We start from the raw sequence: 24,398 nt of genomic DNA, 5'->3' as shown, positions 1-24,398 counted from the left end.
AGTAGCTGATCCTTTGTCATTTGTGCGTACGCATGGTCTCAGGTGGTTCTAAATTTGTTCGCAGAGAACCAACAAAATATATTGATGAATCACAGATTTGTGCACAAATCTGTGCGTATGCACCGTTAGTGAATGAGGCCTATTGTGTGTGAATTGTTTCCAGAGTATAGATAAGCACTATAGAAAATGCATGAATGGTTATATAAGGTGTATTTTACCCTCCAGAACCAGTCAATGAGGAGGGGTTGAGAAAGGACAGGAAGGTGATCACCAACCAATTATTGGAGCTCTACAACGAAGCTGCGGTGGACGCACTTAATGCCAGTAAGCGTAACAGCAGATCGCAGGTCAAGCTGCTGGCTGCGTCTCGCCAAGCGGCAGTGGGGACCATCAACCAGTCAGACGATGGACTGCACGTACCCGAAGGCGCCAGAAATATTGTAAGTTCATTCAGCTGTTAAAAAGAAAATGTGTGTTCTTATATAGATTAGTTATTTGGTTCCATGATAACAGATACTAGGTGTCTTCAGTTTACCATGGCACCAACATATGACATTCAGAGGTTACCATTGGTGCTCGGTAACTGCCATACTTGCTGTTTTTCCATTTGATTATTTTCTATTCGTGGACTTGTTTTACATGTATTTTTCTTACAATTATTTACTATAATTATGACTTTACGACTGCCGCTGCATTAGCATAGGTTAGTGATATGAGAAATCTGTCACGTCGTTGGCTTAGGAACGGAATTTTGGAATAAATTGAAGACTCCCTGTACTACTATTACTACATACACTGTGAATAAAACATCTACACACACCTGTTCAAAAATTCAAATGCCAGGTTTTTGTGACGTAAAAATGAGACTAAAATAAATCATTTGGAAAAAATGTTACCATTAATGAGACCTTTAACCTTTACAACTCAATTGGAAAAAAAAAAATCTTTTTGAGATTGGAAGTAACACACAACTGAAATAATGTGGTTGCACAAGTGTGCACACCCCCTTGTAACTGGGATGTGGTTATGTTCAGACTTAACCAATGACATTCAAAATCATGTTATAAGGGAGTCAGAAGTCAGCACACCTGCCACCATTTGAGGTGCCAATGATAACTCCAAATAAGTTTCAGTTGTTCCACAAGGCTTTTCCTGACATTTCTTTTGCTTTCTGGCAGAAGCCTGAAGGTTTTGTGCAAACGCTGAGTGGTATTTGGAACTGTATTGCAGATTAAGGCTAAAGCCCTAGTTCCAGCTGAAAAATAGCCCCAAAGCATGATGATGCCACCACCATGCTTCACTGCAGGTATGGTGTTCTTTTAGTGATGAGCAGTGTTGTGTTTGCACCAGGCATACCTTTCGGAATTGGGGTCATCTGACCATAACACTTTTTTCCACATGCCTTCGGGAGATTTTGTTATGGTCCGATGAAACCAAGGTAAAAAAGGTTTTGTAATTATTTATATTGGGCAAATTTTTTTAATATCACAAAATCCTAGCATTTGAATAGGGGTGTGTAGACATTTTATATCCACTGTACACTCACCAAACCCATGTAAAAATAAGACCAATTAAAACATGCACAATCTGAGTTCCACAACATATGATGACATGTAGGGAGATTCACTGTTCTGCTGCATTCTTGCATTCATTCAAAACCATATGGTCCACACCACATTTGGAAAGTTGTTTTTTTCTGCTGGATCTTGGCTTGGTTGGGGCCAAAACCAGCTGACTGTAACAGTACATAATGAATTCTACACCTTTATCTGGTTCTGCATCAAAATGTGTTTTCCCTATGCTTGGGTTGGTTTTCTCTGGGTACTCCATATTCCTCTCAACATTGCAAAAACATCCACATTAGCTTCATTGACTCGAAAGTCTCCATAGGTTTGAATGTGAATAGAATGGCATGTTTTTTTAGGGAGCCATGGTGCTGATGAACGCTGTGTGCAACAAGCTCCAGAGACACATCGACGGCTCCTGCTGCCAGACGGTCCCGCCGCCCAACCTCCTCCAGAATCTCGCCGCGTGCTTCTTCGTGGGCTCTGCCCTCATCCTCCTGGGCTTTCACGTCCTTGGCAACAACCGGCACCACCGGCCCATGCCGCCGGACGTGGAGAGTCTGGAAGAGAAGAAGCCGGCGAGTGCAGTGGCCCCACTGGGTCTCAAGGCGCCGTTCCAGGCCATGTGCAGGATGGGTGTCATCATGGCCTATTTTTACCTTTGTGATCGGGCCAACTTTTTCATGAAGGAGCAGAAGTTCTACACGCACTTAACATTCTTCATCCCGCTCATCTACATATTTGTGTTGGGAGTGTTCTACAGTGAAAACAGCAAAGAGGTATGGCATGCATTGCATGTGCAGGGGCATCATTTTTAAGACATTAACTATTGGTTTAGTCAGACGGTAATTACTGATTGTTGTTAGTGAGTATTGTTCCAAATGTTTGTTTATCAAATTTAATGACACACTCACTAAAGTACAGTAGTACCTTGGCTTATGAGTGACCCAACTTGCGAGTTGTTGAAGTCACGAGCTGTCGCTTGGTCTTTTTTTGTTATTGTTTTTTTGTTTTGTTTTGTGAGCAAATAATTACAAGCGGGCTTCAGATACACAATCACTCGAGTAAAGTGTGTGAGGGGGGACGAGTCGCGATGTACTTTCAGCCGTTTATTGAACGGTACGAACAGTAAAACACACAAATACAAAATGTATTAAGTGAATTTTTCCAAAAAAAGATATTTAAGTGAATATCAAGATAGCAGTATCATATTTGTATAGAGTTTTTTTTCTTTACATTTACGCACCAATTGGAAGGGAGAAATCACATGGTTCTACATCCTTATAGTGAAACGTGGCCTCCATTTTGACTTCATTTAATGACACTTAGACTAAGTTCAAGTTGTTTCCGCACAGACCAGATTACTGAATCGAGAGCAAACCGATGAGTGGAAGGGCTGGATGCAACTCGTCATCCTCATCTATCACATATCTGGAGCCAGCGCTGTGAGTCACTAATGTACCTTGTACAACTCCCAACACATGCAATTTCAATACCTGAATAATGACTCTCGTGCCTTTCAGTGCATTCCTGTGTACATGCATGTGCGGGTGCTGGTGGCCGCCTACCTTTTCCAGACTGGCTATGGGCACTTTTCCTTTTTTTGGCTCAAAGGAGACTTTGGACTGTATAGAGTATGCCAGGTGAGACTACACATGGTGGAAGTAATCATAACAGTAATTAAATGTCATTTGTCACATTTTTGTCAGTTTTTATTTTTGATACACCTCCTTCCGCAGGTGCTTTTTCGTCTGAACTTCCTGGTGTTGGTGTTGTGTGTGGTGATGGACAGGCCCTACCAGTTCTATTACTTTGTCCCACTGGTCACCTTCTGGTTCGTCATCATCTACGGCACACTGGCCGTGTGGCCTCAGATCCTGCAGAAGAGGGCCAACGGTAAGCGCTCGATGTTTGTAGACTTTTGAATGTGTCGCGTTTTACGCCTACTGTGGTCTTGTGTCATGTGCAGCCAGCGGCATGTGGTATCTTGGTGTCGTGGTCAAGTTTCTGGCGCTTCTGGGGTTCATCTGCGTCTTGGCTTACTCACAGGTGAGCCACATGCCAACACGCACCTGTCATAAAATCATAGCAAAGTGAAAGTGACATCTCGAATGAAGTATCACCAGCTTGTGTAATTATTAGAAGCCATCACTGTGTTTATTGTTCTTCTGACGCAAGAACCCAAAAGTTCGGTTCTGTAAGCAGTGACTTTTTTCCCCCACCTTTTAACCCATGCAATTTAAAGATGCATCTTAAAGGGGGAGTTTGCAGTGTTAAAACTCCATGGGAGATTTGAATATAGCACCACCTTAAATTAAATTAGAGGCACAAATTGGGGCCAGAGAGGGCAGATTTATTCATTTTATTTTTTCCACAGATCATTTTAGTCATGTACTACTGTCAGTGACTAACAATTTAAACAATTGTGACAAAAATGGATTATGGATTATATTTCACAAATCTTGAGACTTATTGTGGACCTTGGGTATCAAGTTTTGTGCCATAGCATGTGACAAAGTCCTTGAATGGCACTAAATTGCAAACCATTTTTGAGCATAACATCAAAAGTTTGATGACTATTTTGGGGATTTTGCCAATAATTGTGTCTTTGTGTTGGCAGGATTTCTTTGACAGCGTCTTCTCCTTTTGGCCCTTCTCTAAGCTCTTTGAAATGAATGGAAGCATCTATGAGTGGGGTTTCAGATTCAAGCTGGACAGATTTGTAAGTTTACATCATGAGACGCTTTGATGACTGCTGTGGGGTCGAACTTGTTCGGATGCCTTGCGTCGCAGGTGGTGATGCACGGGATGCTGTTCGCCTTCGTCTACCTGGTGCTGCAAAAGCGCCAGGTGCTGTCCGAAGGCAAAGGAGAAGCTCTGTTCTCGACTTGGATCTCCAACCTGCTCCTCTTCCTCTCAGTCGTCACCTTCTTCGTAAGTCGGTTCACCGTTTTCTACATTTCCTCTGTACAACTCCTGCAAAATTAGACGAAGACTAAGACCAAGACTAGAGACTGTGTCTGTAATTGTGAGTTTAATTTCTGATACGGTAACATTTCGAAACATTTCTCAGTATGATGCAGTGCACTTCTACAAACTTCAATCACAGTAATAGTAAACATTGTTAAATGAATGTCTTTGACAGTGTCATTGGAAAAAAAAAAAGTATAAATGAAGTCTAAGATATTATAATTTAACACAGAATTTTGGATTGGATCTAAATAGGTGTGCCTAATGTTTTGGGCGCTTACTGGTGATTATTATTTTTTAATACAGTATTTTAAAAGTCTTGTAAATGACATTTAATCTGCTGTTCAAAGTTCTTAAAAAATACCACAGACTTGAACAACATTGCTGAATTTTCTTCAGAAAACAGAAGTGGAGAATTTATACTTAGTCAGCAGTAACTATGTATGTTCAGGTGCATCTCACTAAATTAGAATATCTCCGAAAACAATGTATTTCAGTACCTGTAGTTAATTCAAAGAGTGAAACTCACATATTATGTTGCTACACACAGAGACATATTTCATGATTTTATTTTTATAATTTTGATTAAAGCCCCCAAATTGACCATGTTAAGAAAGAATAAAGAAATCATTTTTAATATAGAAAATGAGTTTCACTTTTTAAAAATTAACTTCTGAAATTAATATCTTATTCTCCAATATTGTAATTTGTTGAGAGACACCTGTAATATTAAAATTGTTAGTGCAAAATGTCTGCCGCCCAACTTGCATATTTCATATTGAGTGAATGAGTTCTTAAAATGGACCACAATGTCCCTGAAAGGTTTTACATTTGACCTAAATAAATCTCATAGCTTCATTTACTGCTTTGAGATTTGAAAAGATTTCTTATTCACCAAGATTGTTTTATGTACAGTGCAACGGTGCAAGACTGGTTAGCACATCCGCCTCACAGTTCTGAGGACCGGGGTTCAAATCCCGGCCCCGCCTGTGTGGAGTTTGCATGTTATACCCACCCCTGCGTGGGTTTTCTCCAGGTACTCCGGTTTCCTGCCACATCCCAAAAAACATGCATGGTAGGTTGATTGAAAACTCGAAATTGCCCTTAGGTGGGAATGTGTGCGCGAATGGTTGTTTGTTTGTATATGTGCCCTGTGATTGGCTGGCGACCAGTTCAGGGTGTACCCCGCCTCTTGCCTGAAGATTACTGCAATAGGCTGCAGCACGCCCACGACCCTAGTGAGGATAAGTGGAACGGAAGATGAATGAATGAATGAATGAATGAATGAATGTCTTATGCACACAAACTATTGCCAGTAATCTTTTCACCTCACTTCTGAACAACAATAATCAAAACGTCAACTCAATCACGTCATTGTTGTGAGAAACAAAAAGAACATATGTCTTCGTCCATCATTCCAGACATATTCCGTGTGGGCCAGCAGCTGCAAAAACAAATCGGAGTGTAACGAGATGCATCCGTACATCTCTGTGTTGCAGGTAAATTCATCTCTGCTCTGTTTTGTCACATAACGTCAACTTCAATGTAAGAAATTAAAGCTTTGCTCACACACACACACACACACAGATCATGGCCTTCATTCTAATCCGGAACATTCCCGGCTATGCCCGCTCCGTCTATAGCTCCTTCTTTGCCTGGTTTGGAAAGATCTCCTTGGAGGTGAGACACTCTTGAATTGCTCCATTAGATCATCTAAAGAATGTGATTATAAGGTGTGATGCAATATATAGAAAGTAAAGTGCGATTTGCCGTTCAGCTAATTGTTGAACAGAAAGTTGCTAAAAAAAAATAAAAAAAAAGTACTCCAGTTTTTCAGTACTTTTGAAAAGTTGGACGTGCATTCAAAAGTTGAGAGGTCAAATTAAGTTCACCTGTAAAGGTTATTGTGCATTTTAGGTTCATCTTAACATTGCACTCGAATATCTGAATATCTGGAACTTTTTGTGCATAGTTAACAAAAACCACAACCACCACCTGTCTGGCAAGCTCTTTATTTGTTATCCTGCTGCATGCTGCTACCTCTGAAGTTATACAACTTTACTTTATAACATCTAGCGCTTCACGAGTAGTACTCGCACCCCCAAAATCCAAGAAGTCTACCCAAAAATACATTTTTAATTTATGCCTCGAAATGCATTAATTTTCAGCCCCATCAATGTACTAAATTTGAATATGTGTGTGGGTATTGTGGACATTTCTAATATCGAAATCATGTTTGTATCTATTGCAGTTCTTGAGATACAGCTTGTAGGTACTTTTACAGACTTGGGAGGGAAGAAACTTGGGAAGAAAAATATATATATTTTTTATGTATAACTGTACTAAAGTCTCATAGAAGTATGGCTGTTGCGGACATTTTGGCACCAAAGGCATGTCTGTTACAGTTCGAGATAGTGTGTGTGCAGTGTGTCACCTGAAGGTCGAATTAGATTTGACTTAATCTGTGTGAAAGAAGATCAGATAAATGGGTAGCACGTACAATATGTTTGGAATAGTTCAGTCCCTCCTGCTTTTGGTACTAAAATGTCCGCAATAACCATATTTACTTGAAAATAAATATTTATACCTAAAAAAAATGTGGGATAGTTTCAAAGTTATAGCTCTCGTTAATATATAAAAGTACCTAGATGCTGTATCTCGAGAGAGACTTGCACTTGATATCAAAATATCCACAATACCTGATTTTATATTCGTTTATTACTTTTATGCAGCTTAAAATCAGTGCAGTGAGACAGTCACTAGTGCAGTGATTTGTCCTAATAGCGAGGACAAAGAGCATACTTGTAAATTCAGAATTCAGCAAACTAGTAGGACATTGAATAAGTCCTTGAATTGGCTAGCCATACACCTCTCCTGTCTGCTGTCGCGTTGCCCCTGGCCTCGTGGAGGCTGCGTTTTTGCCTGATGCCCGCTTGTCTCCCCCCCCCCCCCCCCCCCAGCTGTTCATATGCCAGTACCACGTCTGGCTGGCTGCGGACACCAAAGGAATCTTGATCCTGATCCCGGGCATCCCGTCGCTCAACATCCTGGTCAGCACGTTCATCTTCGTGTGCGTCGCCCACGAGATCTCACTCATCACCAACGACCTGGCCCAGGTGGTCATCCCCAAGGACACCGCGGCCCTCCTCAAGAGGCTAGGAGCCGTGGCGGTCCTGGCCCTGCTAACCCTGCTCTGGGCCGGACACCGTCAGAGCTCGCCCGGGGTCTGAGTCTCGCCCGACATTTTTAAGCGTGGTACGGCAACGTGTCATTCACTGAACACCTTTTGACTGCTGTGATAGTTGCACACTGAAGAACAATGGCAAAAAAACCAACAAAAAAAATCCTCTTCAAAGGAAAACTGTTTTACACCTTTACACTGCAAGGGGGAACGTACAGAAAAAAAACAGGTCCCATCATTTCAGAACTTCCCGCTCACCGCAAGTCTGATTTCTACTCTCTGTCCAAATCGACCACATCACAGTATTTGATTTGAAATAGTACAATATACAAAATATGGACCAACTATCTCTGCTGATCAAAACTCGGACGACCCCTTTTGCTAATGTTTTTAGTGAGTAACCTGTGCTAAAAGGTACTGTACTGTGGTCACCTGCTGTAGCTCTGAAATTCTGTGATATGTACAGTATTTAATTATTTAAAATTAAGCTTATATTTTATACTCCTGTACTTTTTGCGCGCCTGTGAAGTGAAGAACATATTCCATCCGATTGACGACACGTTGTTTTGATTTTTGTTTTTGTATGTTTAAATCTGCGTCATCGAGCTGTGGTAGAACATGCACTGGTTGGCCAGCACAGCCAACATCTTGCTCAAGATTGACTCCCTTTCGACATGCATGACTCCTCTTCGACATGCAGCTTTTCCCACTGACTTCGTATAAGTCGCCACCAACATGCACTGACTCGGCTGAAAAGAATAATATTTTTTGCTTGTTTATTATTTGTCACCTGCCCACTCCTACGCAGGATTCAGCACTTTTAATTAATGACCCACATTGCTGACGATGAGTTCACGTGCAGCTAATTTTCTGCACCAAAGCAGATTTTGATTACGAAAAATCATATTTTGTCACGATACAGAACATGTGATGCGCGTGCTTTACTGCAAATGATTTTGGAAGTTGCATTTTGTATTTGCAATGAGACAAGACGTGATTTGAGTGTCGATCATCAATAATTGTTGAGCCTGTCTTCACCCTCAGTGTGGACTCCACATTTGAGATTCAAGCAATGTTTTCATTTCTGCTTAACAGCGGTACTTTGGCTCTCTGGCCTTAATGGTTCAATTTTGGTAGTGTAAAAGCAACAACTATTTATACTCGTTGAAATATGTTACACATTTTTTGTGATGTGTTAAAATGTATCCATATTTATAAATGCCTTTATTGTTCTGTACATAACTGACGACAATGTCATAAAATGTGCAGTTTTGGCTTCCGTTGTCTGAAATAAGTCGTTTCTTCCTATTCGGGCAAACGTAATGCACAAAAATGTTTTTTTTTTCTGAATGAATTTATTAATGTGTGACACTTGATATTTAATGTAAAACTCCCATTTCCTTCAAGAGGGCTCTTGTGCAAAGAAAGTAAAAATACATTTGACAAATACTCCAAAATATTCAAACGTGACTTTTGCAGTGCACACTGAAAAAAAAAGTGTATGGATGCTGAGTTCCCTTTAAAAGATGCATATGAGACATGCAGATTTGCACAAATTTAAGGTGCGTGTGGGTGGAGGGTGGAGTAGCAGATCACAAATTCAGTGCTTCAGCCACCTTTCGCTCCTCAGGAATACCATTTACCTGCAAAGAAGCAGAGAATAGATGGTTAAGCTTAATCTGTTTATACTAGTTTTTTCCAGTTACAAGAGCATTCTAATGAATTATCATTCGGCTCACTATAGTCGGAATTAGTCAATTACATTGCCTACCTCCAACCTTCGAAATGTAGACATGACATAACTATCTCCTTTGTTAGCAGTGAAAAAGAAAAGGAGGTTAGTGTACCATGCACACAGCAAGGGGGCCCGGCCCGCTTGTCTCATTTCATAGAGCAGTGGCTCTCAAACTTACGAAGTATCGCCGTCATAAAAAACATGAAAAAGTCTAGTTTTCATCAGAAATGAGGCTGGTTTTATTCCTTGAAAGTATATTTAATAATGTAAGACTAAAGTTATGCACAGCTTTTCAACATTAACACTTTGCTTAATACAGGCCAAAAAACTAATTAATGATCACATTAAGATGTATTGCACCGAAAAGTTACATAAAAATGTACAGAAACAAATGAAACAGTTCTTACATATTAAAATCCGCTGCATTGAACTTAAAAGTTAAATACAACTCAACTGCACATATGATTCTTTCGTGTACCACTAGAGGGAGGCACCACACAAACATTACCATAGAACGTTTGGATTAAATTCAATTACTCCTCCATAGATGTTTTTTTTTCTCGAAGCAAAATGTATTTTGTTTTTAGAAGCAAATGGTAACTTGAGTTATAAAACACTCCTGTCGATGCATGCAAGACGACACAGACGTAACAAAAACAAACCTGATGGTTGTTGTGGTATAGTAATCTGGTTTTGCAGGTTCCTGAAATCATGAAGACATTGCAGTGAGTAGGAATTAAAAAACAACAGCCTTAAATGACGTGCGAAAACATGTTACAAGCATATTATCACATATTTCTCTGCTCCAAGCCCATTAGGACAAATCACGGGACAGTTTGAAGCTCTAAATCCGTGCTTGTATGTTTAAAACTTATTTAATTTAAGGTTTCTCGTACTCACGTCTGCGTCTGCATGAGGGGCATACTGGTGGTCTCGTAGTTGTCCGGGTGGATAGGCGGAACCACCTCACCGCTGACCGGGTTGAAGACGGGCAGCGTGGAAAGCGGCCAAGAGATTTCCCGGTTTTTAGACATGCTGCGCATCTCTTTGGTGGACTTCTGGATGGAGCTGTGGTGGACCAGCTGGATGCTGCAGAGGCCAAAATAGATTTGTAATTAATTTGGATTTAGTCAGATGTCCACTCTGCAGCTTTGCATTTACTGGGGGGGGAAAAAACAACAAACTATTAAATACCTGTATATATATATAAATACAGGTTACAGTATTGTTAGAAAAGTTCATTTATTTATAGCTCCAATTGCAAAAGTGAAACTTGTAATATACAGATTTATTAAACACAAGAGATTAATACTTTTCAGAAGGCTAATTACCTTATATCTATATTAAAAATAATTTTAATCGGTTATATACAAACCCTAATTAAACCCTTGTTAGGATGTTGTGAAAAATGTCAATAAAATCATTGTATTGTTTTTGTTATTTATACAAATCTTTTTCAACCTATATTCAATTGAATATACTACAAATACAAGCTATTTAATGTTAAAAGTGATAAACGTCTTTTGTTGTTGCAAATATTCATTCATTTTGAATTTGCTACTGGCCACACGCTCCAGGGGTATTGTTTTTATTTACGTTTTACACAACGTGATAACTTAATTGGAATTGAGGTTTGTAATATTCTAATTCCTTGAGATAAGAATTTGGGGATTTTCATTATCTGTAGGCTATAAACATCAAAATCATTTATTTATATATTACTTTTCACTTTTTGAACTGATAATCTAATTGAGATTTACTTGAAGATTACAAAAGAAAAAAATATATTTCACAAATATTTATAATCTGTTCCCCCACATATTCGGGGAATCGCCTATCATGGCGCCACTTTATGGCTTGTTGGTGCTAAGGAATTATGTTGAGTTGAGGCATTGAGCTTCATTTAGACCAAAGTCGCGCTTTGCCGCCATCTTGTGGCATCTTTGTGTCAAGAAATTGTCGATGTGTGTTGAGGAGTTTCATTTAAACAAAAATATTGCTTTGCCACTATGGCATCTTGGTGCCAAGGAACTGTATGTTTGAAGTGAGTTAGGGAGCTTTGTTTAGACTAAAGCAGTGCCTTGCCACCATCTTGTGGCATCGTGGTGCTGAGGAACTATGTTGAAGAGCGATGGGAGTGTCATTTAGACAAAAATAGGGCTTTTCCACCATCATATGGCATACTGGTGTCAAAGAAATAGGTTGAATTGCGTCACGCAGCTTCATTTTGACAAAGGCAGTGCTTTGCCACCCTCTTGTGCCACCTGGAGGCAATTAGAAATCTCTTTGCGGGCCGCCAATTCTGGATTTACGCGATTCGAGGTAGGGCTCGGTTTCCCTACTATTCACCATGGAACACATGAAGATAGGAAACTTTACACCTGTAAGTCAGTTAATATATATGGTAGTGTAAATTCCCTACATTTTGGAGCAGCCCACAAGGATCAATGGATACTGACACACTGGACATGGATGATGATGAAAAAGGAACATGGAGGACAGAAAAAGGGAGGGGGAAAAAAAACACACAGGAGAGGTAAAACACTTACGGTGATGTTTGCATGTTTCTTTTTTTCCTAGAAACAAAACAAAGATGGAATGAATTAAATACTAATAGCAGTCGTAACACAGACACAACTACACTCAAATGGACACAATGGTGACAGTGGGATTGAGCGGGTGGGGTGTAAAAGGTGAAAGGGCGTACAGCAGTTGAGCAGTCGTTGCTGGGGCAACAAGTGGCCGTTGAAGAAAAGTTGCTGCGGCAACTTGGTGTCAAGGAACTATGTTGAAGTGAATTGAGAACTTTTATTTATAGAAAAATAGTTATCTTGTGGCACCTCGATGTCAAGGAACTACGGTAAAATGAGTTTTGGAGATTTATTCAGACAAATAGTGCTTTGTCCCCACCTTGACATAAAGAACTATGTTAAAGTGAGTTGAGGAGTTTCAGTTAGATTTAAAAAAAAATTATATATATATATATATATATTGCTTTGCTGCTATTACCTGGCATCTTAGTGTCAAGGAACTATGTTGAAGTATGTTGAGGAGTTTCATTTAGACAAAAATAGTTGCCATCTTGTGCCATCCATAGGCAATTATAAACCTTTTTAGGGGTTTCTTTACTCAAAGAGTTTCACTATTTGCAGCAGGATTTGGTTCACTATATAGAGACCAGGGACACTTACACCCCTTCCCTTCGGCAGCACATGGTGTAGCCCAGCATCAAGAGGAGAGCGAGCGCAACCGCCGAAGGAACAGCCAGCGTCACAATGAAGTCCGTGAAGTAGTCTCGGCTCTTTAGAGACTCTGATGGGGGGTTGTACTCCCCGAATTCAGGCAGGACCCCAGGGCCCGGCTCAGGACGTGCGACATATACCGGGACTACTTTGTTGATGTCAACCTAAAACAAATACAAGTGCGTAAGTGTAAAATAAAAAGGTGTGCTTCAGTGGTTCTCAAACTGGGGTCTGCGAGCCGTAACTTCCGCCCAAAAATTTGGAACAAATTATAATTTAAAAAAAAATAAATAAATAAAAAGTGCAAATCAACATCCATCCATTATCTGAGCCGCTGGAGCGCTGGAGCCTATCCCAGCTATCATCGGGCAGGAGGCGGGTTACACCCTGAACTGGTTGCCAGCCAATTGCAGGGCACATATAAACAAACAACTATTCGCACTCACTTTCACACCTACGGGCAATTTAAAGTCTTCAATTAGCCTACCATGCATGTTTTTGGGATGTGGGAGGAAACCGGAGTGCCTGGAGAAAACCCACGCAGTCACGGGGAGAACATGCAAACTCCACACAGGCGGAGCCGGGGATTGAACCCCAGTCCTCAGAACTGTGAGACAGATGCGCTAACCAGGCGGCCACCGTTGCGCCGCAAATCAACATACGGCCAATAAAACTAACATACTGAGTGGTGGGGAGTAACAAAATACAAATATATTACTTTATGACTATACATAAGTAGGTTTTCTAGGTTTTAACTTTTACTCCCTCTCTTTGAAAACAGATATCTGTACTAAATGTTGATTTTGCAGGTATCTGTACTGTACTTGAGTATTCATTTTTATGACAAGTTTTTACTTTTACTACCAACATTTGAAAAGAGTTATCTGTACTTCCTACTCCTTACTTTGTCAATATAGGCTGGTTAATTTTTTCAACCTCCGCGCATGACGATGACGACACAATGTAAAAAAGACTTAAAACTACATGAACTTGTTTACATGATGAAAATCGACTTCTGATCGATTTGGCAAAAGGAATATTCCTCCCCTGTAAAACCAAATGAAATTCCATTCAGATTCGGCCTGTTTATTCCGATTGAGGTGTTTATATGGAACATTTTCACTTGGTTTAGGCTTCTAAACTAATTATAATTAGAATACAAAGCTCCACATAAAGCCCCTTTAGAGGTAAAATCAAATGCTGTTGAGATGTTGCTATTAGAGATATAAGAGAAATGTTTGATGTTTTCAGCTGATTTGTGGCGAACGCAGTCTTGTGCCATCTTAAAAACTTCCAGCTTCTAGCATTAAAACTTTCTCAGTGTAATCCAAGAAAAACAAATCCTTTGTTATTAATAGCTAATGTCGCATTTTTGTTAAGTCAGTTCACATGGTTAAGCAAAGCTATGTGAACATGTTTTTTTTGTTTTTATTTTTACATATATATATCATGAAAACCTGAGCTAACTCCAACTAGCTCTTGATTTTAAAAATACATTTTGTTGTTGTCAAGTTATCAAAACAGGTGTATGTAGTAAAATACATTGCAGAGTCTATTTTTTTTTACTTTTAATGAAGTAAAGGTATCCTCTCTCTGTTCGCAGCCATGTTTTTGGTGGAAGCAGTGCATGTCAGCTAGCGATGATGGTTGCATGTTGAATTAATTCAATTTAATTTGGTTCCTGTCTGTTCAGCAGGTCATGAATCTTTAATTTGAAATGTCCTCTATGAGGACCCGCTGGACCTAAAACGTTTGAGAACCCCGGGCTTACTGGAATAATCTGTGGCCTCACCAGGGAGATTTTACACCAGTCGATGTGAAACTGAGCGCGGAACTTCTTGTCACAGCTGATGACGGGCTCCATCTCCTGACTGCAGCGCAGTTGGTTGTGGGGGTTCTCCACCTCACGTAGGCACGACGAGAAGGGAACATCAGCGCCCACCATGACATACACACTATGGACAGCAACAAGGGGGGGGGGAACATTCACTGCTCAAAAATAGCATGAATCTTTGATGTGAAGCTCACATTGGCTTGTTTCTTCCTTGCAAGCTGCAATGAATGGGCCCTTTCTCCCTTTTTCATGGTAAATCCTCGAAAACTCATGGTAAATTGTCAAACTTTGACGCCATGCTTGCCAACAGATGCTCCAGGCAGAAAAGCTTGGGAATTTAACGCACTCCATCTGTCTAGGACAGTGATTCCCACAACTGTGTCTCGATGCATTAGTGTGCCGTGAGCGATCATCCGATGCGTTGTGGGAAATTATCCAGTTTCACTTAATTGATAGGAAAATAAATTATTTACTACAAATAATGTATCTTTGATGTGTTCTAGAGGTGCTTTATACATATACAGATAGTCTCTCACATAAGTGAAAGTGTGAGAGCGATGACACCAGATTTTCACGTGCTCTGCATTCACACCAGACCTTTTAACACTATCTATTCAAATGACACTGGGGAGGGAAAATGGCAACTTGGGCCCCTTTTGGCACTTTGACTTAGGGGTGTACTCACTTTTGTTGCCAGTGGCTTAGACAATAATGGCTGTGTTGAATTATTTTGAGGTGACAGTAAAATTCAGTGTGGTGCCATGAACAGATATATTTACAAAAATGTGCGGAGTGTACACACTTTTGTTTCGATATGTATTTTGCCCCTCTAATGTAGCTCAATAAGGTAACCACAACATTAGAAGCACGTCTCCGCATGATGCAGTATACAAATTGCACCAATAAACATTGTTAACTTAATACTCTTCTGATGGTGTCAATCAAAAATATTTTTTATTACCTCTTCAAAGGTAGATTTTTCTTTATACAGCTCTTGTACTGGATCTCATAAGATGTTGTGGCTGCCGTGTATATTTTTTTCATGTTTATCTTGCAACATGATGCCCATATCTTCCTACATCCTCACCCCTCCTTCAGGTTATTAATAGGCAGCGGGACACGTCCGCCGCGGTCCAACGCTGAGGTCATGTTGATGGCGTTGAGGCGGTCGGGCTGCCACACGTTCTTCACGGCTCCCAGGAAATCTCCCAGCACCTCGCTGGCCAGCATCTCCTCAACGTTCATATTTTTCACGTAAAACTCAGCCTGGTAGGGCAGCGGGAACTCTACGGCGGGATGAAGAGAGCAGTGAAGGGAATGAGGGCAGATGTTAATCCATAAAGCAGTGCTGGCTTATCATCATTAGTCCTGACAAGGAGATCTCTCCACACGCTTCTGTCTGATTCCCTTTGGTCCAGATGGTTGATGACGTCACTATGTAGGAGGAGTGATGATAATTCAAATACATGTACTGAGTGGTCAATAACGCAGGATGTGAAAAAACAGATGCACACACGTGAAGTGTTGGTCCAGGCATAACATACTAACAGCTGGTTCCCACAAATAAGCCAGTACAGGATTACATACAGTATAACATATATTACGTATCATAGTGATGACCCATGGTGTTATATTGGCAATTATAACCAATATCAGTTAGTCGTTCTCATGCAAGTCCCATTGAGTTGCTGTTCTGATCTTAACCATGTAATATAATTTTATGTTATGGAAATACAGTACATTACAGCCGCTAACTACAGTGAAAAGGAAAATATAATTACATTATGAGATTAAAGTCGTATTTTTACAAAGAGGTGTATATTTTCAAGATTTTCAGTTTTCTACACCACTTGTCCTTACAAGGGTCATGGGTGAGCTATGTCAGCGGACTTTGGGCGAGAGGCCGGGTACACGCTGGACTCCCCAGCCAATCACAGGGCACATATAGAAAAGAAACATTCACTCCCATTCACATCTACAGGCAATTTAGAGTCTTCAATTAAACCAAAAAGCCAAGACAAACTCCACACAGGAAGGCTGGAGATGAAATTCAGTACTGTGAGGGAGACGTGCCAGCCACAGCACTACCATGCTTTCACGCAACACAATCAATGGCTGATTTCTTCGAGTGCATTTCTGTTAGACAACAGATGTGCTAACCACTCGGCCACCATGCCGCACTAGAGAGACCATATAAAATATCATTTTGTTATGCTTTTACAAGCTTCACTGTTGCAGCTCCAGGGCAGAAATGACTGCAGAACATTGCAAACATTGCACCACCAAAAAAAAAACATGTTTAACAGAAAAATCTGCCATATAGCGAGGGATTTCTTTTGTACACCTACTCCAAAATTATTGAGGTGAAATTATGCAATAAATGTTTTGGGTCTCAAAGCAGACCTCACAAAGCTGTGGTGACGTCAATTGTAATTTCAAGCATTTTAAATAACCCTATCCCAAAAAATTTAAAACAGAAAAAAAAAAAAAAGAATGTCAAATCTCTCGTTGTATTTAAATGTGCAATATATTGATAAGGATGCCTCATGGCGTATTATTATTCATTAAGACAGAATGATTGAATTACTTTCGAGGGGCCCATTACACCATTCCAGAAGTGATTTTGCCCTCAGGATTTAATCGGGGATCTGCTGTGTGTGTGTGCGAGCGTGCGCGCACTAAGCTCTCACAATAGTGCTTACCCTCGGTGGCCATGATGTTTATGACCAAGTTGTTCCGTGCTGTCTCGAAAGTGCGGCGGTTATAGGCGGTAATCTGCAACACACAGGGGGGAGGTTTTAAGATCAGATCAGATCAGTGGAGCTTATACGGCAGCAACTCTCTGGCGCGGACTGAGCTCCGGAGGCCGGCAGACCGAGCCGGAACGCTCCGTGGAGGCACATGCTGCGATCGCTAAGCCCTTCGGGAGAAAGAATTCCTACAGTAGCTTACAAATAAAGCAGAAATAACATAATGGAATTAAGCCTGGCGACTAAAACCGTAACACACCATTTCTGCTAATTAAAGCGAATCAGCTGAGTTCATCAAAATCACTTTTCCTCATATGGTGATCAGGAGGGTCTATTTATTCAACTGCAGAGGTGTTTATTAGGGGGGAGGTCAAGTGTGTCTGTATAATAATAGTAGATTTTACCCCTCCCACACATTTTAAATACATGTAAACACTTTTAACCAGATTTTCAACATATTTGAACAAAAATCAACAATTTGCAAGCATAAAATGTAGAAGAAATACTGTACGTATTGTAGTGTCTGTGTACACGCATGTGCCTTTAAGAGGCGGGGCGTGGTGGGGTGGCGTGTAATGTCTCTATGTCTGTGTGAGTGGCTGGGTGGGAGCTGTGACCAACAGCAGCTTTTGCGTGAGTGTGCGCTGTGTTTTTTTGTTCTTCCGGCATTTCTTTTTTTCCTTTTAGCACTGATGACAGACCTCTATGACGGTGGCCTTGCCCACATGCTGGGCGGTGGGGGAACCGTAGAGCACTCCGTCACTATTGAGAGTCCTCTGGATGTAGCGCAGCCAATCGGGTCGGTCTGGGTACCCCAGGAGGTTGGTGTTAAAAGTGATGGGATCATTGGTGGCGTCACCTGCAGGCAGAGTAGCATTCATTAGATGCACTCCAACGTTCTGACAGAGGTCAACACCACCTCAATAACGCTCATTTAGATCTCCGGGACCAAATGTGAAGCATTGCCAGCAAAGCACTTTCTGCCACTCGAAGAGGATGAACGCCTCTTTTGCATTCATACAGCATGACTTTCAACAACCTGCATGAGCAGTATTATATTCCAGACCACTAAATCACTATATTTGAAAACGTTGTACCTGATTTTGGGTATAGAGGAAACTCCCCTTTGAAGTATTCTCTTTCTAGGACGTGGACGAACAGCACGCCTGCAGACGGGTAGACGTTACGGTCCGCGTGCGACCTCGACAAGATGGTGATCACTGAAACAGAGTTTAAAGGTGTTACAATCATAAAAGCAACAATATATTTAATGAGTGCCTCAAAATCATTTTAACACCTACATTTAACATCTGGGTGGCTTAACTACTAACTTTTCATTTTCTCGTTGCTCTAAAATCCACTTTCACATTTCACCGTTTGTACAGTGGCACCCCAAAATGTGTACAATTCAGAAACTGACAAAAAAATTCAGGAAACTATATGCCTCTACAAATGCAAAACAACATGGTCCTGGAAGCAGAGTTAATTGCTAACGTTAGCAACTAGCCACAAGTTAGCTGCTGTGCTATCTATTAAATGTCATCACTGTAACTTTGGACAGTTTAAAAAAAAAAAAAAGATTTTGTAATACTCGTACAGTAAAGTGAAGTACTTGAATAGTGTTTCACTATTTAAATGTTTAATATTAGTGTTCAATTTTTTACACTTATGAGCTATGATGTGCAACATTTATTACAACCTCATCAATTGTCATTAGTTAACATGTTTAAAAGAGTGTTTTACTCTTTTAACATTATTACAGTGGTAACTTTTACACTTGTAGCTGTATAATAAAAATATTGCATAATCATTTTGTGTGTGCAGTTAGACGGCCATGATTTGTTGTCATACTCTCCTCCTTGTATTTCACCCACCCAATTGTAAATGCAAACATAACATAAAAAATGTACACAATTTAAGACTGGAGGTTATTTGCTCTTTTTTCTCAAGCTGGCCCCGCTTTACCCCTGCCGAGGCCAGCCCACTTCCCTATCTGTTACCCACTTATCTCCTACGTTATTATTTTCCCCTCTTTTTGCCCTTTTCTTTCTCCCTCAGTGGGTGGGCACTCTTTCTTTAATCGCCATGGGAGCTTGAGTGCACATGGAAGGTAGGAAAAAAAAATAGGAGTGGGAAGAGAAAACATTTGCCTGTGGACACAGCACGGCATGCTAGAGAGAAAGAGAGAGAGAGAGAGAGAGAGAGAGTGTGTGTGTGTTTTCCCACAGGCACAGTTTTTTTAAATAAATATATATATTTTTTATCCACTCCCCATCAGCATCAAACTGACATTGCTAACATAAGTGCCACTATCACACATGAATGGGACTGTCATGCCCTCTCTCCTTCTGCACAGGCTAAAACTCCCAATGAGAATCTAATGACGAAAGTAATAGAGGATTGAGCTTTTAATCCATGTCCATGAAAGAGGAAATCTCCATTGTTAAAAAAAAGAAAAAGATTAGGACTCACTGTTACAACTTGGATTATTAAAGAGTGACACGGCGGCATGTGGCCCAAGTGTCTCACTGTATTTCAAGAGAACTGAGGAGCGGTTAGAAGTTCAAAGACTAAACATGCACATGTTAAATGGGGCAACATCTGACACAGAAGCTGACCTGGCCATATGTCTCAAGTCCCCGAGGGCTCAGTCACAGCTGGCGACAATCTATGGCCTTTTTGTCCACGCTTGACATGGTGTTACTTATAAAAATGATGCCAGATTTGTGAGAAAAAGCATTTTTGCTCTTGATGTTCGCCAAATAATCTGAACTGGACATGCAAGGCCACAAATGTGTCATTTCTTATGCTAGATTTTTACATTTTGAATTTTAAACAAAGGAATGAGGGTGGTCTGAGTTTGGGGGTTCAAATCCGGGCTTTTGCATGTTCTCCATGTGCTTGCCTGGGTTTTCTCAAGGTACTCCGCTTCCCTCCCACATTACAAAAACATGCTTTATAGGTTAAATGAAGACTCAAATTTTTTTAGGTGTGGATGTGAATGGTTGTTTGTCTATATTTGCCGTGTGATTCGATGGCGACCAGTCCAGGGTGTACCCCCGCCTCTCGCCCACTTTCAGCTGGGGTAGGGACCAGTTGATACACAGTGAGGATTAGTAGTACGTATAGAAAAATAATGAATGAATCTTAAACAATCAATTTCAACTTTTTATGAATATTACAATATTGCATTGTTGGATTTAGGTTGGGCTTTTCAAACATACATTTAAATGTATAAATATCAATGAACTTCAGCCGCTCTATTTGGTACACCTGCACACTCTTTACGAGATGCAATGCAAAACTGTTTACTCAAAAATATGAATGCTCAGTTTTGGTTGACACTTTCAATATAAATTGTTTACAAGATAATAGCAACATACCATGAACAGCACATCACTGAAAACTACAACCACAGTAATATTGTTCAATTAATATCTCCCTCACAACTTACCTTGCTTTTGTTACCATTATTATATGAGTATGCAGGTGTACCTAATGTTGCGGCTGGTGATTGTATCTCTCCAAGGACGGCTTGAGAGAACTGAGCGAGACAAATCCTCTTACGGCTGCAACAATGCCACCCCGACATTACAGTCGAGACCAAGAATTAAAAACCCGCACAGTGGTTTGTGACCTCGACAAAGCACAGACACATTTTGTCCTATTATCCTCCCTTTTGGGCCTCAGCATTTCTTTACCACACAAAAGGAGGAAAGGCCTCCATGGTGCACTCATGGTCAAGGGCTGGCTATTCCACAAGCAGCCCAAATTCAACCATTTAGTGGCACATCCATACAAGATGTACAAGTGAGCACAAATGGTAGGAATAGTTTTACACAAATATAATGATGGTTGATTAAAATACCATATATTGTCAACATAAAATAAATCCAGTCTAAAAGCTAAAAACTACAAGTACGCTTTCTCCTTGTCAGCAGATATCCTATTGTTATTTTGACCTTCCAATCATTAATTGTTTCATGTTTAATGCTGAATTGTTTAGCAGTTTATTACAGCTAGCTGATTTACTTTCCTTCAGGAAAAAATAGAAGGCATATTTAAGGGCTGGCTATTACTTGTTCAGGTTAACAACACATACGTTAATTAATGAAGGTACTGTGTCCCACAATCTCATTGGCTTAGTCTCGCCCATTCAGATGGTATGGGCGACTATCAATGACTGCTTTACCTCGAGGTTCTGCTAATAGCATCAAAGCTGCTTAGTTGTGGCACCCTGACTCTTGGCCAACCTCTTTGGAGATGATGACCTGCACAATTCCTACTGTATGTAATACATCACCCATTCCCGGACCGGTTAATGCATAACTGTCCAATACAGACAGAGCCGTCTGCTTTAAGAGCAACGCTAATGCATTGAAAGACAAAAGGTTTGGAATGAGCAGCAAATCGCTCTTCCACTAGTCACCATTATTAAAACCGATGTCCATAAATAACTAACAAGCCTTGGGGGGATTTTGGAAATGGCTAACTCGGTTTTTCGCTTGCCTGGCCTTGCCTGACCTTGTCAAAGCGCAAGTCTCAGGTGTGAAGCCTCGGTCAAAAATTCCGAGTGGTAACCCAAAGTAGCAGATGGACCTCCGGCTCGCTGACATACAGAAAAGGGAGGGATAGCCTTCAGATTCATGTGTGCATGGCGCTCTAGTCAGGAGGAATGAATGTGCTTCTTTGGTGTTCAGCTGGGGAGCATAGGAAAACAACGATGGCTACTGTTCAGACGAACTCTTTGGCATTGTGCCTGTGCTGATTGGCCGTGAGCACACAACCTGGAAGTGAAAGTCGCTGGCGTCTCAGATAGCAGACAGCGATAGAGTGGACAACAGTTACAGTTGAACCTTCGAGAGCTTTGACTTTGCCTGGAAAAGGTAAGCTGAATCAATGTTGTGAATATTCCTCAATAGTGTCGAGTCATAATAGTAGAAACGGTTTTCTGTGTGACTTTAGCAGTAAAACTTACTTTCTGCAAGGGCAGGTTTAACTGAGCAAACCACTGTTAGAGCAAGAACACCAACGAGTTAGGATGGCAAACAAGTGACAACATTCATGGCAGTATTAATGGGGGAACCAGTTGAGCATGACACTGTGTTATGACAGCGAGGAGGAGGAGAGGGGGGACAGCGGGTCAACACATGGAGTGCACCACTGCACACACCCACTCACCATCTCTGTACAAGGCTGTTCTCTGCTTCCAGCCCGTGGTTCTCTCCTTTCGGACATTTCCCTCATGCAAAGCCATGTGTCTGGCGTTGCTGGCATACGCAATGTATACTAGAGGATCAAGAGTGTCGTTCAGTGGCCATTTTTGAATCACACACACCATTATTATTAATACATTAAGTCATTTGGTTTGTGTCAATAGTAGGGTCACATTTGAACTAGCAGTCAATGTCATGGCCAACATTTTGAGAAATAATAATATCTGCCAAACTTTAGACAATTGTCTGGTTTACGACTGATGGCACCAACAACCTTTTGAGAGTGGTTAAGGTTACCTTAAAGGCTTACTTTGCCTCCATTTTGGAAGTTTAACTAAACACTTGCTGTTGATGCGACAAAATAAGGTTACTGTATACCAAATATTCTCATTTGTGTCGTGAGGGATCATCAGGTGTCAAATTTCACTTAATTAGTCAAAATATTATGTATTTACTACAAACAATGTATCATTGCTCATCTATCTATGACAGCGATGTATAATGACAGGCAGAACAAAGAACAATTGCATGCTCTTCCACTACCACAAAACCGCCACACCTCATTATTATTTTAGTATACAGTGAATCCTTGCATATTTGCAGTTCCTCTTTCAGACTTTTTTGTTGTTGTTAACCTATCCTTTTAGTCTCAGAAAAACTCCCAAATTCTCTGTTTTTGCACTGAAGGCACCAACTGGTGTCATCTTGGAACCAAGCAACCAGTGGCGTTTTAACGTATTGCTGCACGGGGCTTTGATGATGCCCCTCTAAAACCAATCGTTGATGGTCGGCTGATGAAATCTTTTTCCCTTGAAAACCATTCATCAACGGGGTTAAGGGAGGGTTGGATTGCTTGGATGCCCCCACTCAGGTGACCACTGCCCCGTCCGCCTTCCCTGTGCACGCCCCTGCAAGTAACTATGTTGAGGTTCATTGAGCTGCTGAGGAGCTTCATTATAACAAAAGCATTCCATTGTTGCAACCGAATGGCATCTATAGGCAACTAAAAAGCGTTTCGTAGGAGTGTTAGTTGTGGCAGGGCTCACTCCCAATGAATAGCAGAGATTCATTGACTTTACTCTATATGATGTTTGTGTGGTGCTGTGGCGAGAGTTTTATCATGTAAAACGTGTGCCTTAGCTCTGTAATGGTTGGGATGTGGCTTTATGAATACGGACAAGCCTGCTGCGTTAGTTCAGAATGTTTTTTAAACTCAAGGTACTATAATGATATTTTGTAAAGAAAAATAAATACTAAAATGACAAGTCTGCTGAGAGGATGTTTAGCTCGGATTTTTAAATTTTTTTTTTTTTTTTTAGGGTACTATATTGATATTTTGTAGAGAAAAATTAACACTAGCAGTAGCGTGGCATTAATTAGCATGAAAGTGTTGGGCTACAATGAAAACGAAGCACGTCAGCGTACATGATGAACACTTATTTGAACGGCAATTTAAGATGAATAAGGTGACGCGAAACAGCCACGCGTATAATGTTGAAGACACGTTATAACACATTATTGGACGATTAGAGTTGAAGGCACTCCACCCGAAGAGCGTTATTTTAGATGTTAGGCATTCCCCCCCCCCCCCCCACATGAGCTCCCCCACTGCGGCTACACGCAAGGCTAAAGACTAAGCAGCTAGCTGGCTAGCTAACTGCAATGGACACGCATCGAACGTGCAACATTTGTCGGCTCCATCGTGACATACCCGTGGCGAGCCACACCGCGACGACTGCAGCGGACATGGTGCTCATCGTCCTGCTTGTAAGTCTCACATGAAGCTAGATGTTTGTGTCCGAATCGCCACTGGGTTTGACAGCCATGATACTAAAGCATCCTGCACAGCATTCCTTCCTCCTCCTCCGCCTCCTTCTTCCTTGTTTCCTTGGCTGGAGCACACAG

At 40.9% G+C, this 24,398-nt stretch overlaps 3 protein-coding genes across 8 annotated transcripts in view; 2 read left to right on the top strand and 1 right to left on the bottom strand.

Moving 5' to 3' along the window:
• casd1 (CAS1 domain containing 1) overlaps positions 1-8,995 on the top strand; it is a 14,432-nt gene extending 5,437 nt beyond the window's left edge. The window contains exons 8-18 of one of the 2 annotated variants that reach the window (XM_061760387.1): positions 226-440; positions 1,925-2,344; positions 2,921-3,010; positions 3,089-3,208; positions 3,305-3,461; positions 3,535-3,614; positions 4,186-4,287; positions 4,359-4,499; positions 5,957-6,034; positions 6,179-6,215; positions 7,496-8,995. In XM_061760387.1, the coding sequence (XP_061616371.1) occupies positions 226-440; positions 1,925-2,344; positions 2,921-3,010; positions 3,089-3,208; positions 3,305-3,461; positions 3,535-3,614; positions 4,186-4,287; positions 4,359-4,499; positions 5,957-6,034; positions 6,179-6,215; positions 7,496-7,785 (1,730 nt within the window). In that variant the 3' untranslated portion in view covers positions 7,786-8,995. Of the gene's footprint in view, positions 1-225; positions 441-1,924; positions 2,345-2,920; positions 3,011-3,088; positions 3,209-3,304; positions 3,462-3,534; positions 3,615-4,185; positions 4,288-4,358; positions 4,500-5,956; positions 6,035-6,122; positions 6,216-7,495 lie in introns of both variants that reach the window. The other variant, XM_061760386.1, reaches the window with a different exon arrangement.
• On the bottom strand, positions 4,405-24,398 carry sgce (sarcoglycan, epsilon). Of its 5 annotated transcripts, none has more exons than XM_061760402.1 (12): positions 24,205-24,398; positions 18,375-18,497; positions 17,979-18,136; positions 17,230-17,302; positions 15,615-15,813; positions 14,486-14,648; positions 12,643-12,857; positions 12,001-12,027; positions 10,352-10,540; positions 10,114-10,154; positions 9,488-9,525; positions 8,239-9,359 (listed from the first exon to the last, which is right to left on the bottom strand). In XM_061760402.1, exons 1-12 carry the CDS (start codon positions 24,248-24,250, stop codon positions 9,309-9,311), a joined length of 1,323 nt encoding a protein of 440 aa, XP_061616386.1. In that variant the 5' UTR covers positions 24,251-24,398; the 3' UTR covers positions 8,239-9,308. The 5 variants fall into 5 exon arrangements, with proteins under 5 accessions (XP_061616387.1, XP_061616386.1, XP_061616384.1 ...); XM_061760400.1 differs by lacking the exon at positions 24,205-24,398 and adding an exon at positions 22,459-22,561; XM_061760403.1 differs by lacking the exons at positions 8,239-9,359; positions 9,488-9,525; positions 24,205-24,398 and adding exons at positions 4,405-4,541; positions 22,459-22,561.
• Positions 22,045-24,398, top strand: part of ppp1r9a (protein phosphatase 1, regulatory subunit 9A) — a 49,502-nt gene continuing 47,148 nt past the window's right edge. Inside the window, exon 1 of the mRNA XM_061760379.1 lies at positions 22,045-22,163. The gene's annotated coding sequence lies outside the window, so the exon portion shown is untranslated. The remainder of the gene's footprint in view (positions 22,164-24,398) is intronic.

This window comes from Phyllopteryx taeniolatus, chromosome 21 (genome assembly GCF_024500385.1).
Source record: "Phyllopteryx taeniolatus isolate TA_2022b chromosome 21, UOR_Ptae_1.2, whole genome shotgun sequence".
Taxonomy (NCBI): domain Eukaryota; kingdom Metazoa; phylum Chordata; class Actinopteri; order Syngnathiformes; family Syngnathidae; genus Phyllopteryx; species Phyllopteryx taeniolatus.
The sequence above is the reverse complement of the archived record's forward strand: the minus strand, read 5'-3'. Positions and strand labels throughout refer to the sequence as shown.

What these genes read in the sequence shown, in the direction of transcription:
- sgce (XM_061760400.1), bottom strand. Translation starts at nt 22,534, where the DNA reads ATGGCTTTGCATGAGGGAAATGTCCGAAAGGAGAGAACCACGGGCTGG. An exon ending in GCAAGGCCACCGTCATAGAG is followed by an intron (nt 17,303 to 17,978) that starts GTCTGTCATCAG and finishes TGTGTGTTGCAG; the next exon opens with ATTACCGCCTATAACCGCCG. An exon ending in ACTGGTGTAAAATCTCCCTG is followed by an intron (nt 12,858 to 14,485) that starts GTGAGGCCACAG and finishes TATTTGTTTTAG; the next exon opens with GTTGACATCAACAAAGTAGT.